Raw genomic sequence first — 16,673 nt, 5'->3', positions numbered from 1 at the left:
AGAGGGGATCGAGCCTTTTCTGTTGCTGGTCCCTCTCTCTGGAATGACCTCCCACTGAACATTCGGCAAGCCTCCTCGCTGCCCATCTTTAAAACCCGCCTCAAAACTCACTTGTATTCTTTGGTATTTGACTCAGCATGACTCAGATTTGTTCTTGGTTTTGCTGTTCGGTGCTTTCTACCGTCTTTGTTACCGATTTGTTGCTTTACTGTTGGATATGTTAGTTGCTCCATGTACAGCACTTTGTATGCAGCGATGGCTGTTTGAAAGTGCTCTATAAATACAGTTGAGTTGAGTTGAGTTGAGATATAAGTCTTGCTTGCACTTTCAAAACTGCAAATGCACCTTTGATCTCGACAAGCTTTGCTAATCTGTCAACAGACTGGATACGAAAGGAATTTTCGTTCAGATTCACTGATGTGGTACGCTAACTTTTGCAAATCCGAGGTGTTGTATACGGTTCAGTCAGAATAGTGTGTCCGATCTGTGTATCCTGTCTTGACGTACTAACGTCCTGTGGCATCTACGTTTACGCACTTGAAAATGGCTTATTAAAACCAGAAGCTGGTCTGCAAAATGAGAGCTTGTTTTTAACTACTTCTAACTTGGTTTTTAATCAAGCTTTTGATTAAATAAGTGTTCAAAAACAAAACTACTGCACTAAATAGCGGGCTCAACTCACTTGTATTTATAGAGCACTTTAAAACATACAGGTATATATACTTAATATAGATATAATAATATATATATATACACACACACACACACACACACACACACACACAAAACAATAAAACAATACTTAATAACGAAGACACTAGACCTGACCTCCATCTTGACAAATCGTGATGTTTGCATTGACTCTGCATGTGTCACATGGCTGTAAAGCGGCTGTTCTGATTAATTATAGTGAAGCATGTAAACGCTTGATCAGAATAGATCACATATCGTAAATAGCACAGCCACCTTATCTATATCTATATTTATATTGCACTTAATTGAACAGTGTACATTGAAACTAACATTTATTTTGTAAATGCAAACACTTTGTTTTTCTTCTTTCTTCTTTCTACCCACAATCTTGCTGCTGTAGACTGTAAATTTCCCTAGGGTGGGACAAATGAAGGATATCTTATATGTATAAACAGTTGATCAAAGATTTTGAATCAGAATTATCAAAGATGAGCCAAATCTTATATCAACACTGATCCAGAAATTAAACTTAACAAGAAAATGTTACTCATCTCTCTGGCTCAAGATCCAATATTGTGAAAATAACAAGACTGGAAGACTGGAAAACTCCCCTCCGAGGCACATAGAGTAATTTCCTCTGCATAATTGCCACCACATCAGGCGTGGAATTTAAGTGTGAGTTCATAAATGCTTTTTTTAAGCTTTACAATGCATCAGAAGAAGGTTGAAAAAGCAGGAAATCGAGGAGACAATCAGTATAAGCGCTGACATATACTCAGAAACTGAAATATGTCGAAAGATGACACCTTAACGAAACCAATATCAGAACACAGGACTGTTTGCCATTCACGATAATGAGCTTGACAAGGTTTTCTCAATCGCATATTTCAAGTAAAGAGAAATTGTCAATGCAGTTGTCCTTGAAATTGTTTTTTCCAAGTTCAACTTGATTGATTGTTTTTGTGTAAACATATTCTATCAAAACACAACTTCATATTGCCTTCTTGGAGAAACTTTCCACAATTACAAATTAGGAGCAGGCCTCAGCTATAACTAGTGAATCACGTTTTACCATATTGCAAATTCAACTATTAAAGACATCCCTAAAAAGAAAAACATTTCCTCAGAATATCAGCAGAAGTAAGATAGAGGAAAGTAAATGGATGGCCTTAGTATAACCTTAGTCAGAGGATGGCTCCAAAAATCCCTTCGCCTAAGGCTAGGATTAACATGTCAAGCAAGCAAGGTGTATAAAAGGGTGAACACACACTCATCTATCAGTCCATCAATTTTCTTCTGGTTATCCGGGTCAGGTTGCAGGGGCAGGAGACTGAGAAAAGAAGCCCAGACTTCCTTGTCTCAAGCCACTTTGTCCAGCTTTTCTGGGGTCACAATGACATGGAACCATTAGCTAGTAGAGGGCTTCTCTGGTGTGTTTTGGGTGGTCTCTGGTTCCTCTACCGAGTGAGACATGGCCGGACCATGTCATCAGGGAGGTTTCCAGGAGACATGCTAACCCAGATGTCCAAGCCACCTATCTGGCTCCTCTTGATGGAGAGGAACAGTGGTTCTTCCACGATCTCCTACCAGAGGACTGACGAAGGGAAAACCCGGAAACCCTTTGGGTCACTTGTAACTGTACAACCCATAGGTCATGTGAAAGTGGGATTGCAGCTTGGCCAGTAACTTTATAGCTGAACTTTTTGGCTTAGCACCCGCTACACTTTGACAGATCGATGCAAAGTCCGCATCACCGCAGATGCTGCAATGATCAGTCGGTCATTTTCCAGCCTAATCATTTTCTTCACTCTTCAACAAGAGTCATTTGGGATTTTAATTACACCCTTTTCTGACTGAGGTCACCTAACCGTGGTGGAAGGGTTTGCGTGTCCCAATGATCCAAGGAGCTAAGGTGAGGGACTAGAAGAAGCACAGCTGAGAGACAATCCTTAGGATGTTTGGGAAATTTGGATCACGTTTTCCCTTGCCTGGACACAGGTCACTGGGGCCCCCCTCTGGAGCCAGGCCTGGCGGTGAGGCTCGCTGAGGCTCTGGGCCAGAATGCATGGGGCCGAAAAGGCCACATGGGTCCCCCTAGTCATGGGCTCACCACCTGTGGGCGGGGGCCAAAGGGGTCGGGTGCCCTGTGAGCTGGGTGGAGGCAAATGGCGGGCACCTTGGCGGTCTAATTCCCTGCTACAGAAACTAGCTCTAAGGACATGGAATGTCACCTCTCTGACTGGGAAGGAGCCTGAGCTGGTGTCTGAGGCAGGGAAGTAAAAAGTGGGAAATGACGTGAGACCTAAGAAGGGAGTGATTGGGAAGAACGCCCCCCCTTGATCTGAACCAGAGTGCTGTTCTGTTACTGGACTTCTGTGCTCGTCATGCCGTGTCCATAATGAACACCATGTTCAAACATAAGGGTGTCCATATGTACACGCACCAGGACACCCAATCGTCAGATTTGCAGATGCATGTTTTAGATACGTGGGTAGAGAGGGGCGAAGCTGTCAACTGATCACCACCTGGTGGTGTGTTGGCTCCGATGGTGGGGGAAGATGCTGGTCCGACATGGCAGACGCAAACGTATTGTGAGGGTTTACTGGGAACACCTGTCAAAATTCCCTGTAAGAAAGAATTTAAATTCCCACCACCGGCAGAACTTTGCCCGCGTCCCGGGAGAGGCAGGAAACATTGAGATCAAGTGCACCATGTTTCATGCCTCTATAGAGGCGGCCGATAGGACCAGTGGCCACAAGGTGGTCGGTGCCTGTCATGGCGGCAATCTCCCGGAACCCGTTGGTGGACCCCGACGAAAGGGACGCTGTCAAGCTGAAGAAAGAGTCCCATTGGGCCTTTTTGGCCTGTAGGACTCCAGAGGAAGCTGACAAGTACCGGCTGACAAAACGGAAAGCAGCTTCGGCGGGCGTTGAGGGAAAAAGGAATGAAGGAAACCAGAGTACCCGGAGAAAACCCACACAGGCACGGGGAGAACAAGTAAACTCCACATGGGATAGCCAGAGCCTGGAATCGAACCCTCTGCACTGTGAGGTGGATGTGCTAACCAGTCAATCACCATGCCGCCACCAATTATACATGTTCTCAATTAATTGACAAGTGGGCCAAAAAGAAACAAGTTTACACAGCGTTACATAACCGCTGTTGTCGCTGTGAGTGGTTAAATATCAATTCTAATTCAAAGTTCATCAGAAAAACAATAACGCAACATCATCTACAGTATATGCAGAGAACATTGGCTCAGAAAGGTTGTGACCTGAACTGAATGAACAGCCAAGCCTGCACCTCAGGCCCAGATTAACAGGTCAACTTAGACTGAAGTTAATGAGACCCAGCAACACTTTACATACCACTGCTGTTTACAAAAAAAGCAAGTTGGAGAGCTCATGTCCGTAAAATGGGGAGTAGTTGTTTTCTTGAGCAGGTGAAAAAAAGGACAGAGAGAAGTTGAGAAGGTTATACAAAGGCATACCATTGGAATAGAAACAAGATAGGAGAACTAAAATCTTTTAAAAAGCACAATTAAATTGATATGATTTGGAACCAAAGACGTCTGCCGTAATGTGCAAAGAATGTTTTGCATGTCCCAAATATCTCCTATATATAACCAAATTCTCTTGGTTGGACAATATCACTTGAAATCAGGGCTGGGCAATAATGAGCTACATTTATGCTGTTAAAATTAAAAGTATTGTATTGTATGTGGAGTATACCTTTGTAATTCTACTTAAGTATTTTCATAAAGATGAAACTATACTTTCACTCCATTACAGTAGCTACGTGGATTTTGATCTCCTGGTATTTATTATTGCGTGCACAATCCATTTTGGTTTGTAAGAGACATGTCACATGACCCTGTTTCATCAATCCAATGTCACTACTAGCGATATTTGATTCCATTCGACCAATCAAATGAAACCAGGCTGTAACATGATTGTACAGCCCCACACATAACATTTCCAAAGTGACTCATTTACATGATATACCGGTAATTAAGTTAGCATCAGCGGAATAGAAAATGGAAGGACTAAGAAAACCTAAGATTGGGTGAGTGTTGGTTTTATGCATGGTGCCCCATATTTCCACACAATAAATCATCTACATTTTGGCATAAGCAGTGAACAGTTAAGTGCGTATGATGACTTCTAGGGGTGTCACAATATTCACAATAGATGCCTCGATACTGTCGCGGTTTATTTAGTTTGGGGTCAGCCCGTTGCGTACCATGCCGGATACAGCGCTCTCTACTTGCTACAGTAGACACACCTGATTGACGGATAAGCCATATGAGCATGGCATATGGGAGAAGAAATACACTGTTGACTGCCTGCCTGGCCTACGTGATTGAAACGCTGTGTTAAATGTGAAAGTACTGACTAAAACTGTCGCCGTAGCTCGAAAAAAAAAAGACAATCAATGTGTTAAATGTTCTGTAAAGCGCTTAGCTACGGCTGTAGCTGTTGTGAAAGTGCTACATAATTAAACATGTATTGTATTGGAGGCACGTTGTGGCCAGCTGGAAGGGACCAATGTGTCAGGCCGGTCAGTCTGCTCAGTGCGCTGACTCACCGGACGTGGTTTCGCACAGCAAACCCCGAAGCCCTGGAGGTAAACTTCGTCGGAAAAGTGAGAAGGGGGAAATGGAAATAATTAAGGAGAAGTTCTTCCAAGGAGGTAGGCTTGGCCTGGTCGGGTATAGTGATGTGTCAGTCGCGAATGAAACAGATGTGAGAGACCCTGGGCTGGTTGCCACTCATGAACACAACCATTCACACTCAGAATTGATTAATTTAGTCAGCAATGAACCTATTAAGCATACTTTTGGAATGTGGGAGGAAGCTTGAGTACCCTGAGAAGTGTGTGGAGAACATGAAAACTTCGCACAGGAAGGCCTTAGCAGATACTCTGAAACATAGCCTCAGGATGATGACAGAGACATGCTCACAACTACTTTATCGTGATGCCCCATCTTACCTGTCTTAAGTCGATAAAAGCCAGTTGCAGTGTGTCTCCTTGGAAGCCTGGGACTGGCTCGGAGCTGGCAAACACTGAGAACAAAGACACACTTGAACATAATACACTAAAATATCACTCACAGCAGATCATAAACACAAACTGTGTTGTTAATTCAGTCACAAACTAGAGAGAGAGAGAGAGAGAGAGAGAATACTGTATTTATATTAATACTTTTAAGCTTATAGGTCACTCCTACTGACTGACGTTAATTTATTTCCGGTTTCTGGTTCTGTTTAAGGGAGTAGAGTCCAGACACTTATGAATTTGCCTGCTAATTTGCTATTGGACAGTCTCCGATCTAACGCAGTTCCAGCCAGCTGTCTGTGAAAAGTATACTCGATCAGCCAAGCACTTAATTCCGGTGTCTCAAGATTACATGTCAACTTTTAAGCTGAGCAATTATAATGGATTCTCTGTTCTTCCTCGTCATGTTTTCTTGAGAACGATTCTTGTCAGAGGTGTAGCTTATTTGCTGTTACGGATGTGATGATGACTGACTTAAGACTCCACAAAGTATTTGGCCACACTTGTAGCTAGCTAAAGCTCATTGCCAGCTAGCTAGTGTGGCTTAAGTGACACACAAAGTTTGCCTTGACCACCGACTACCGGAGGTAGGTGATGTGAGAGATACGCGTATATCCAACCAGGAAAGCTTTTTCGGATATTTCAGGGGGTGATTCGGTATTTTTCTATTCAATGTGTTTTGATGAGGCAAAAAAATGATCATTTTGCCTCGCAAACTCTACCTTGGTTTACATGTATTGAGTGAAATTCCATTTTGTTATGTGTCAATGAAGCTTCTGTCGACTTGTTTAGTGATTGTGATTTAACAAGGAAAAGGGTTGCTCTTATTTAATAATTGATAAGCCGCAGCACAACATTTCAAAAGCATCCATTGATTAGGATGTTCGTTACGTCTAATTGTGGTGTATGTACATTCTTGGCTAGATACATTTTGATTAAACAGATGAGCTACTGGGCTTTTTCCATTCTCACTTATAGAGTAGTATTAATATTGATTGTAGAACAACTTTAATCAGGCATGGTAGGGATAAAAAAACAAACAAAAAAAAAACATTGTTAAGGACTGAGGCATTAAATCTCCATATTAATCGTTTCAGGATCTGCCATAAGAAAATCCATGGTACTAAAGAACAGAGTCATATAATTCTCCCACATTGTCTCACAAAATAGCAACCAATCCAATCGGAGACAACAGTCTCATCATTAATTTTCTTGTACTCACATTCACACTGAATTACATCTAAGTTGAATTGCTGAATGGCGCCCATGCTGATCTGTTTCAGCTCTGTGTCCAGCAGCATTTCCATCAGCGATGTGGACAGATGCTTGCATGCTGACATACAAGCTGTCTGGGCCACTTTACCCTGCAGAGAAAGCAATCGAGGAAGGGAGAGACAAGATGAGGCAATGACAAAGAAAAAGGGGATTGTGAATGCAGTGGGGGAACAAGTGGTGGAGGACAGGGAGTATGACAATGTATAAAGTGGACAAAAGGGACAAAACACAAAAGCAATAATTGATATGGGACACAAGTATGTCCAAAGATATTTCTGGATTTGTAAAAAAAAATTACATCATGCCAATGATGTGTGTGAGCTGTTGAAATGTTTACTTTCCCTTCACTGTCACGACAAGTTTTGATGTCACTGGTACAAATCAGTTGATGACTTTGTAAAGCAACGTTCATGTTACTGTCATGTTCATACTCTTATCGGGAACAGTAATTCAACTATAAACTGAAAGTGTTCATTGTATTGATGAGGTGGTGACAAGTGAATAAACCGGCAAAAAAAAGGGGGAACATTTTGGAGGGCCCTGAATAATATAACTTTCAAGTGAATCATTCGTAGGATGACTCTTATTCTTCACATACAAATGACAGTACAGTCATATAAAATACCGTATGTACTTTGTACAGATATAAAATAACTAAAACACACAAACATATGAACAAAACTACTTTTAGTCACCTTATTCTGTAGGGTGCAGGCAATCAACACGCACTTACTACAATTCTAATACATGTAGAGTCACTGAAATGTGCACGGCAGGGCATAACATTGTGTCGTAGTGATATGACCAAACCACACATTATGTCGAACGGGAAGGGCTGCAAATCTTGAATAATATATAATCCCACTGCACACTTTTTTTTGTGTGTGTGTCTGTCTTTATCTTAAGCGGCATGGTAGGTGTGTTCAAAAGCATTCTTGAAACTTGTTTCACTGATAATGCCTTTTTGAGTCGGTCGACTATTGTGTGTCCAGCAAATGTTATAGTAGGATATGAACATAGGAGAAGCTTGGTCATATTACTTGTTTCTTTAATTTAAAAGCACTGGACACATTTTCGACACACACACACACACACACACGCACGCACGCACGCACGCACGCACGCACGCACACAAACACAGCGCTCTCAATTATGATTTGAACGAGAAGAATCAGTGAGAAGAATAAATGGCAGTTTTAGCTTTTAATTATTTGGAGGTTTGATTTTTCTGTCATGTTTGTAAATGTTACTGTACATAGTTAATATTGCACTGAAGCTTGATTAGAAGAAAAGCGTGACTTGAATCCAAATGGTAATATCTGTCAGAAAAAAAATAATAAAATCACAATTCAATCGTTTCCCCCCCAAAAAAATCATTCAATCCTACTTACAAGTATCCCAACTTCATGTTTTTCATGCTGTTGCTTTGTGTCACTAGCGAGCTGCAGGAACACCGACACTCCAGTAACGGAGCCGTTAAGGTCCCTGAGTGCCCTTGCATGTGAGCAAGGAGAACAAGAGTGGCCGACACGTGCTTATTGAACGGAGACAGTCAAACAAAAGGAGAACACTCACAAAAGAGCAGCTGTGGGTGCCAATTCATGCCCAGACGCTTACAAGCAGACTAACCGACTCCAGCGCTTAATGTCACTCACTAGGCCGTGCCCCTTAAAGGCAAACACCCAACATACAAATAATAAAGTCCATAAGGTTACGCTTTATAAAAACTTTTTTTAAGCTTCTCTTTAATTGTGTTTTTCTTTATTAAAAACAATTCTATATTTACTTATGTACTTTTTGTTCTTCTACTTCTCCCTTTCATAATTTTTGCTGCTGTAAATTGGGAATTTCTCCTTTGTGAGACAAAGATGTTTCTTATCTTCTTATCTTCAAACAGTATGCATGCCTAAGTGCTTGATGTTATACAGTTGTTGCTATGGCAGTGATTAGGGATGAGTGATATCTATCGTCATTGATATCATTGTTACTTTCACAATGCGCAATTTCACATTATCGAGTATTAATCCTGTTTCAAAAGAGAACATGTCAATTGATTGGCTGCAAAGTAAATGATAAAAGTGATGAAAGTCCACATTTAGCCATTTAGCGTGCAAGATTCAGTCCGTGACTCAGTGGCCCCGAACAAAACGGCATTGTTTCGAATTGAGAACAAGGAATAGTCTCCCCATCTGCCTGGAAATGATTCGGCCCAATTATTTTTGTAATATGTGCTGAAAGTCATCGTGAAGAGCAACGCCCGACAAATCTGTCCCACCATGCACCAGCATGATGTATTACAAGAAAAATTCCACAAGCACAACTACTGCTAGAGACTTTTCTAAAGATAAGTAACGCTGAACAACACACGGATGAAACCCTCGCCAAGTTGAGCAAATAGAGGGCTCCGTCCTTTTAGCAATTACCCACAATGCACTACCGGCGGCCATATTGGAGGGCTGTTATAAACAAGCCATACACGAATAGACTTCGTGTATGGCATTTGTGTGCGGCATTTGTTGACGAACGGGCGAGCAAATATTTTCGGCAATATTGTGTAACTTGGGCATGCTTTGCATGACACCATCGAAGCCTCCATTTGAGTAAAAGCAAAAAGATGAACTCTGAGCAAGATTACAACTGCTGTCGTGCTTGGCATACTGGCAAACATCCAACTCGATGATGAAAAGGAGTCTTTTGTCATTTGATGCCACTTTTTTTTTGTTGTCATTGAACACTACACATCTGAAAGCAAAAGTCTTCAGGGCTAGACATGAGAGTATGTCCTGAGACAGTTTGGAACAGACAGTGGAAAACCAAAACAGTTGTGAGGCAGTGGCACTTCCACTGTCCAAACACGAGCATGCTTTTCATCACTCCCTTAAACAAGTGAAACAGCCAGGTAGCGATACTCACCGACATTGATGCATGGTCATTGTTGTTATTCTGAGCAGACCCCAAACCAACCCAACATGGACAAGGGGTGTGGAAAAAGGGAAGGAAAGGACAGGAAAAGAAATGCGGCAAGAATAAATGGACAGGAGGAGGAACATTTCAAGTAACGCGTTATTGCGTGCTGAAGACAAGTCAAAGTATTCAAGGAATAAAACAGGTGGGAAAATATTAGGAATAAAAAAAAATAAATACTTTTGAAGGGGCGTGGATGTGGCGGCAGTATATATTCTAAAAAAATAAAGAAATAAAACAACTGGAACGAGGTAGAAAATTGGATGTTTGGGATGAAAGGGTTTAGTACAAGGGAAGTAAACAGGATATAATTGCAAAAGCATAAAAATTATATTAAGATTAAAAAAAAAAACTCTGCTAAAATGGCCAAGTTAGCGATGACATGCAAGAGCTGTCAAGTCAGGAAGGTCTTGCCATGCGTATATTGACAAATCAATATAAGACACTCCAAATGTCCCCATTACATTTAGACATTCATATTTTTCCCAAGGAAAAAAAAACTGTGGACTTTTTAGCGAAACGATGTACTGTCAACAAAAAGGCAATGGCTTTTGCAACACAAAGTTCCAAAAGAGTCCATCCAATTTTCTCAACGGCTCGGCTTTGCAGCCAAAACAGCTATGTTCACAGCGTAAAAAGTCAAGTGAACTCACCGGGAGGTGTGTGAAGACTTGAAATGTGGATCGTAGGAAATTGATTAGGTCCATGAGATAACCTGAGGCACGTCCGTCAGACTCAGCCATACTCCATTCATAATCCGCCAGCTGGATAAACTCATCAATTTTCTGGTTCAGTTTGGTGTAAATTTCTCCTTCTGCAGCATGACGTGCATCCTGGAAATGTAAAATTTCGAGAAAAAAAAAACGTTTGGATATCAATTTTGATTGGAACAGCAGAAAGGGATGCAAGAGCATTAATTACATAAATGACATTTCTCCCATGACGATAACAAAGTACAATTAAAATGTAACAAGATATATCCAGTTGGGATTTAAACACTAAGATAACAAATATCTACTGTGAAAAGATGACCAGGCCTTACCTTGAAAGTAGACAAGCCATAGAGTCTTGTCGTGTGCACCGTTTCGGGAGACACATTGGTGATATTTGTTATAAATTCCTCAAGATACCTGCAGGCCTGCTCGAGGTGGGTGGTATTGATGATGATCTGCACCAACTTTTAGAGAGAAGACAAAGTCACATTCACACAACTCGAAGGTAGAGAAACACTGGCACAGTTTTTTTTTTTGTTGTTTTTGTTTTTTTTTTGGCGGATGCTTTTTGCTGTGCTCCCCCCACCCCAACCCAACCCCACCCCGCACCCCTTGACTCCTCTGCTTTGCTGACATTGTCTAATGTGCTGTCCTCTGTAAGTATATAGCTTCCGTATTTTTTTTCCTCTTCCGAAAAGACAAACCAAACTGGACTGCGCCGGATGGAAAGAACACACGGATGCACGAGTCTTATCTCCCTATTTTCTTTTCCTTACTCCCCCATGCCTGTGTCTGATAAGGTGTTGGCCTTGCAGCTGCAGGGCCAATGTCAAAGTCTTTGCTGTATTCATGTTCAGTCTGGAGAATTTTAGAGTGTTTTTAAATGTATGCTACATGTGCTGAGGTTTTTTTTTTCTCGTATGTTTTTTTTTTCTCTCCTCTTCCCGACTGTTTTCCTTTCACATCTAATATATCGGAGCGCTGAACAGCAACCCGTCAGATTTCTCGTTCTGTCTCCCCCCGTGCTGGTTATTGCTCTCTTGTCGATGTTCATCTGAATGGGTTGTAACTTGGAAGTAAATTCCTTGTGTGTTTCTTGCATACTTGGCCAATAAATCTGATTCAGATTCTGTTTGTACCTCGGTCAGCCCTATGTGCGGCTTCTTGATGAGGTTTTGCAGACAACTGCTGAGTGTTCTTGTCAGCAACAGATTGGTTGATTTCCGCAGCATGTCATCAATCTCTGTTGAACTGGATGAAAATAAATAAATAAAAATTAAAAAGCATAACAGTGGTGTTGTAAGATTAGTTTAAAGACGAAAAATGTATGGCAAAAGTAAAAAGTTAATGTCTGCTTTGCTACATAGTAAGAAAGAAATAATTGTTGGTGTTATTGATTACAGTTCATTGAGATGTACCTGCGGTGAAGTGATTCGGAGAACTTGAGGCTGGCATAAATGAACTCTTTTACTTGCATATATATCTGTGGCACAGACTGGGACATTGGCAGCTTCTTAGGAAAATCCTGCTACTCACAAACAAAAACAAACAAAACAAAAATAGAGTTTTGACAACTTAATTGAATTAGGAAATTTCTAACTATTTCCTTTAACCCTTTCATGCAACCTGATAACATAGTAAGCTGTCCACTGTAGTGACCAGCCGTCCCTGAAAGGGTTAATGTGCTGATATGATAAAATAAATAGACAAACTTCTGTAGCTAATGTCAAGTTACAACACTACATTGCACACTTTTGAAAGAAAGGTTTCTGAGCACTGTGCCTTTTGATCAACTTTCATGTTTTAATGCAACACAATTATGACATTGAACTATATTTACCTTTTCTATCTCTGCATCGTGAAATGGGAAGCGACTGACCACCAGGTTATATTCGTCATCTGTTTCCACTGGGATGGGACTGTAGTTGTCCAATTCGAAGATCTCCCTGCAGAAGTATTCAGTTAATCCATTCTCCAGTAATATGCAAGTCATTCATTTGTTTTCAAATTTGGTCCAGCTGCTTCTCATCTTGTAGTTTTATATTCTCTGATTCACATGAATTTCCCAGATACTCGCTGATTAATCACAGATTGTTTTTTTAAATAATTATTTAATAGTCACTCGTAGTCATTTTATTGTCGTCAAATCAGTAATGTATGGCAAATTTATTGCCAACATTTACCCTTCCCTCACATGGACATTAGAAACATAACAGCAGAGCCTAAATTTGGGAAACTACTTTAGAGACAAAAAAAAAGTGCCAGTAATAGAAACACTGAAACACGCACCTGAATACCAGCGCCCACTTCTTCAGTAGAGTTTCATTGTACTGATCTCGAACCTCAAACAGCAGGTCAAATAGCCGATTCACAGGGAAACCAAAACCCTTTGTATGGATGCATGCAAAGAAAAAAAAGAAATTCAATCACATAATGAAGGTAAGCACTTGAATGAGGGGGCGAGACAGAACAACAACCTGTAGTGTGTCCGCAAATATAACAATCAGGTTCTTCAGTTCCAAGACCAGGTCTGGATCCTCACAGTATGACTGAGGGGGGAAAAACAGGATCAATACACTATGTTTGTCTGAACGATGGAAGGATTGCAATGAATGTAGCGTCAATGAAAAACAAACACATTTTAGTGGAATTCAATTGTAACTGGAATTTTTGGATATTTATTCATGTATGTATGTATTTATTTATTTAATGTTTATTTACTTCACATGGCAACAATTCGTTTGCTACAATAATTATGGTGCACCATCATTACCATCAACCGATGATGATCAAATTCCAATACAATTATATCCATCCATGCATCCATCTTCCGATCCGTTTATCCTCACAAAGGTCGCGGGGCGTGCAGGAGCCTATCCCAGCTGTCTTTGGGCAATATGCGGGGGACACCCTGAACTGGCTGCCAGCCAATCGCAGGGCACACATAGACAAACAACCATCTGCGCTCACAATCACACCTAGGGACAATTTGGAGTCCCCAATTAACCTGCCATGCATGTTTTTGGAATGTGGGAGGAAACCGGAGTACCCGGAGAAATCCCACGCAGGCACGGAGAGAACATGCAAACGCCACACAAGAAAGGCCGGAGCGGGAATCAAACCCTGCACCTCAGCACTATGAGGCGGACGTGCTCACCGTGCCACCCTCCCACCCTCCAATACAATTATATCTGCAAAACTCATTAAAAACTATATATAAATCCAACTGGAGACCAAGTAAACCAAAACTTGGAAAGAGTAGTATCCGAAATACAGCGCATGAAAGATTGAGTAAAGGTTAGGACAGAATCCCTCCATTTTCCTCTGGTTCAGAGTGATTTACGAGCTTTAAAGTAGCACCACTGAGTTCCTTCGCCCAGATACAAGGACCCTGTCGAACACAGGAGTTTGTAAATCAAGGAGTGCAACGAACAAAGCCTGACATTTGACATGAAGGAGCACTTGAATGACACTTTATTTACTCAAGACGCAACGCCGGACGCAAAAACAAATCAGATGGGGATTGGAGTGAACAGCAGCAAAGCGCAGGACAGGTACTGCAATATGTTCGAGTACGGTAGTTAATTTGCTCAAACCCGCAATTTTTTTCTCAGCCAGAAGCCGAACCATGGATACAAAAGGCAAAAGTCTTTAAAAAAAATGCACTGTGATAGCCACAAAAGTAATAGAAAATGTATTCCCCGAGTCTTGCGTCACAGAAAATGCGATAATCAAATTACTTCTCAAGATTAGGGAAATACTTCTTGTGGTTTTACCATTTAATAATTGCAAATGTGGAGCTGCCTGGGTCTATCTCCAGAAAAAGGGCAGCCAGTAGGAGGGTGACCGGGAGCTTTTGTCAAAGTCACCCCACACTGTGTGGCCCATTCTTCTGGCCTGTTAGCATAATCCTCCTGGTAATTTACAAGTGATTGGAGCTCAATGGTCAGGAATATACCATCTTGAACTGCTGTTATTGTTGTAATCTGTCTCTCATTAAGGCTCCGATGACCTACTCTTTGACTGTGTTTTAACCCTTTTCTCGAGAGTGACATCATTATTGGGTTTGTGGGTGTGCTGACCTTTCAGTGTGTTTTTTTTAGGCGGGGGGGCTTGTGTGGCAGGAACATGGCTAGTGAAAGAAGCTTCTTTCATGATAAACAGATTAACGGAAGACGATTATCTCGATTAACTTGGAATTGTCTAATCTGAATTCACAGCCAACTCCCTGATACAGCTGGGTTAATATGACAATATATGTCTCGAAAAAAACATTCGGTCATGTCACTTTTCGACTATCGTGTCCAAACTGAACAGCGGAGATTGTCCCAAAAAGCTTCGCCGGGTTACTTATGTCACCTGTAGCTGGGTAGTCAGCAGGTCGAGGCGAGATGCTGCAAAAGCTAGCAACGAGCTGTGCCTGGTTACTACGACTTGCTCAACACGTTGCGGTTTTGCTCCTAAGTCAATAATCACAGCATCTATGGCAGCAAACAAGTGACACTTCTTCCAAGTATCGTTCTGACGAACAGGTCATGAGGAGTAATAAACAGAGGGAGAAAACGTTTCTGTTGAAACAAGTTTCACAGTTTGCACATGAAATATCTTGTCTTGGTCGCGTATTCGATTAAATGTAGGTTGAACATAATTTGCAAATCATTGTATTCTGTTTTTATTGAGGTTCAACACAAGCTCCCAAGTTAATTGGAATTGGGTTGGTACATTACAGAAAAGCTCATCTTTTTATTATTTTTTAAAAATAAATTTCTTTTTTTACTCATTTTTCTACTTTGCTTCCGTTTACATTAGATGATTTTATGTAGCAGCACCACTGGATGCACTTCTCATTTGATACAGGTCAGTTTAATGTCACTTCAGCGTAAACTGAGAGAAGGTTAGCAGTTATAGTGTGTTGTGTATTTTTTTTTTTTTTTTTTTAATGGACTAACAGAAAATATACTGTGGTATATCATTATCGTGATACAGCCATCCATTTATCCATCGCAGCCATCTCCGGGTAATAGGCGGGGGACACTCTGAACTGGTTGCCAGCCAATCGCAGGGCACACATAGACGAAGAACCATCCGCACTAACACATACACCTAGGGACAATTTAGAGTGTTCCATTAACCTGCCATGCATGTTTTTGGAATGTGGGAGGAAACCGGAGTACCCGCAGAAAACCCACGTTGGCACGGGGAGAACATGCAAACTCCACACAGGAAGGCCAGAGCCGGAATCGAGCCCTACACTTCTGCACTGTGAGGCCGACACACTAACCAGTCGACCACCGCGCCGGCCAAGCATGATATAAAATGGCCTATATCGTGATAGATCTTTTTTCCATAACGTCCAGCACTACTCCCTGCTAGCATGTGTTTGTGTGTGTGCAGGCATGTGCGTGTCCTGAATGTGTTCATGCTGGTATGTGTGGAAGCCTACCGAGTGTGTGCGGAGCACAGCGATGATCTTGGCCAAGGCCATATTCCACAGTTCATCAGTGAAAGCTTTGGTCACCAACCCTTGAGTGGCATGGAGGATATGGTCCTCCACAACAAAGAACCTGATTATGCACACAAATTAAAGTCCTGAAATGTCATGCCAATTTCTTTTAATATGATCAACATGGCATCCGATCATACATTTTGAGCTTTTACAGAAAATGAAACATGAAACGTACAAAATATGTTGTAATTTCCAAGGGGTGAGGGGGGGACATCTTACCCTACAATCTGATTGAAGTATCTTCTGTAGCCCTCCACTGTTTCATGCTAGAAACAGAGAAACGTTAGGTTGATACACATTTAGAAATTAGTTTCAAGGAAATTATATACGGTGTGTGTGTGTATTGAGAGAGAGAGAGAGAGAGAGAGAGAGAGAGAGAGAGGGAGAAAATACAGAATACGGGGCGTGCTGGAGCCTATCCCAGCTGTCTTCGGGCAGTAGGCGGGAGGACACCCTGAACCGGT

At 41.5% G+C, this 16,673-nt stretch overlaps 1 protein-coding gene across 5 annotated transcripts in view; it reads right to left on the bottom strand.

Moving 5' to 3' along the window:
* The window catches only part of exoc6 (exocyst complex component 6), a 42,424-nt gene that overhangs the window by 6,055 nt on the left and 19,696 nt on the right, over positions 1-16,673 (bottom strand). For 3 of the 5 annotated variants that reach the window (XM_019892624.1, XM_019892622.1, XM_019892626.1), the window contains exons 11-22: positions 16,429-16,475; positions 16,147-16,267; positions 13,181-13,252; positions 12,993-13,090; positions 12,544-12,649; positions 12,122-12,231; positions 11,843-11,954; positions 11,033-11,167; positions 10,644-10,823; positions 9,940-9,969; positions 6,974-7,115; positions 5,686-5,759 (exon numbers count right to left, since the gene is read on the bottom strand). In XM_019892624.1, coding sequence (XP_019748183.1) covers positions 5,686-5,759; positions 6,974-7,115; positions 9,940-9,969; positions 10,644-10,823; positions 11,033-11,167; positions 11,843-11,954; positions 12,122-12,231; positions 12,544-12,649; positions 12,993-13,090; positions 13,181-13,252; positions 16,147-16,267; positions 16,429-16,475 — 1,227 coding nt within the window. The remainder of the gene's footprint in view (positions 1-5,685; positions 5,760-6,973; positions 7,116-9,939; positions 9,970-10,643; positions 10,824-11,032; positions 11,168-11,842; positions 11,955-12,121; positions 12,232-12,543; positions 12,650-12,992; positions 13,091-13,180; positions 13,253-16,146; positions 16,268-16,428; positions 16,476-16,673) is intronic. The other 2 variants (XM_019892625.1, XM_019892623.1) reach the window with 1 other exon arrangement.

The sequence above is a fragment of the Hippocampus comes genome, unplaced genomic scaffold, assembly GCF_001891065.2.
Source record: "Hippocampus comes isolate QL1 unplaced genomic scaffold, H_comes_QL1_v1.1 scaffold47, whole genome shotgun sequence".
In the NCBI taxonomy this organism is placed as follows: Eukaryota; Metazoa; Chordata; class Actinopteri; order Syngnathiformes; family Syngnathidae; genus Hippocampus; species Hippocampus comes.
The sequence above is the reverse complement of the archived record's forward strand: the minus strand, read 5'-3'. Positions and strand labels throughout refer to the sequence as shown.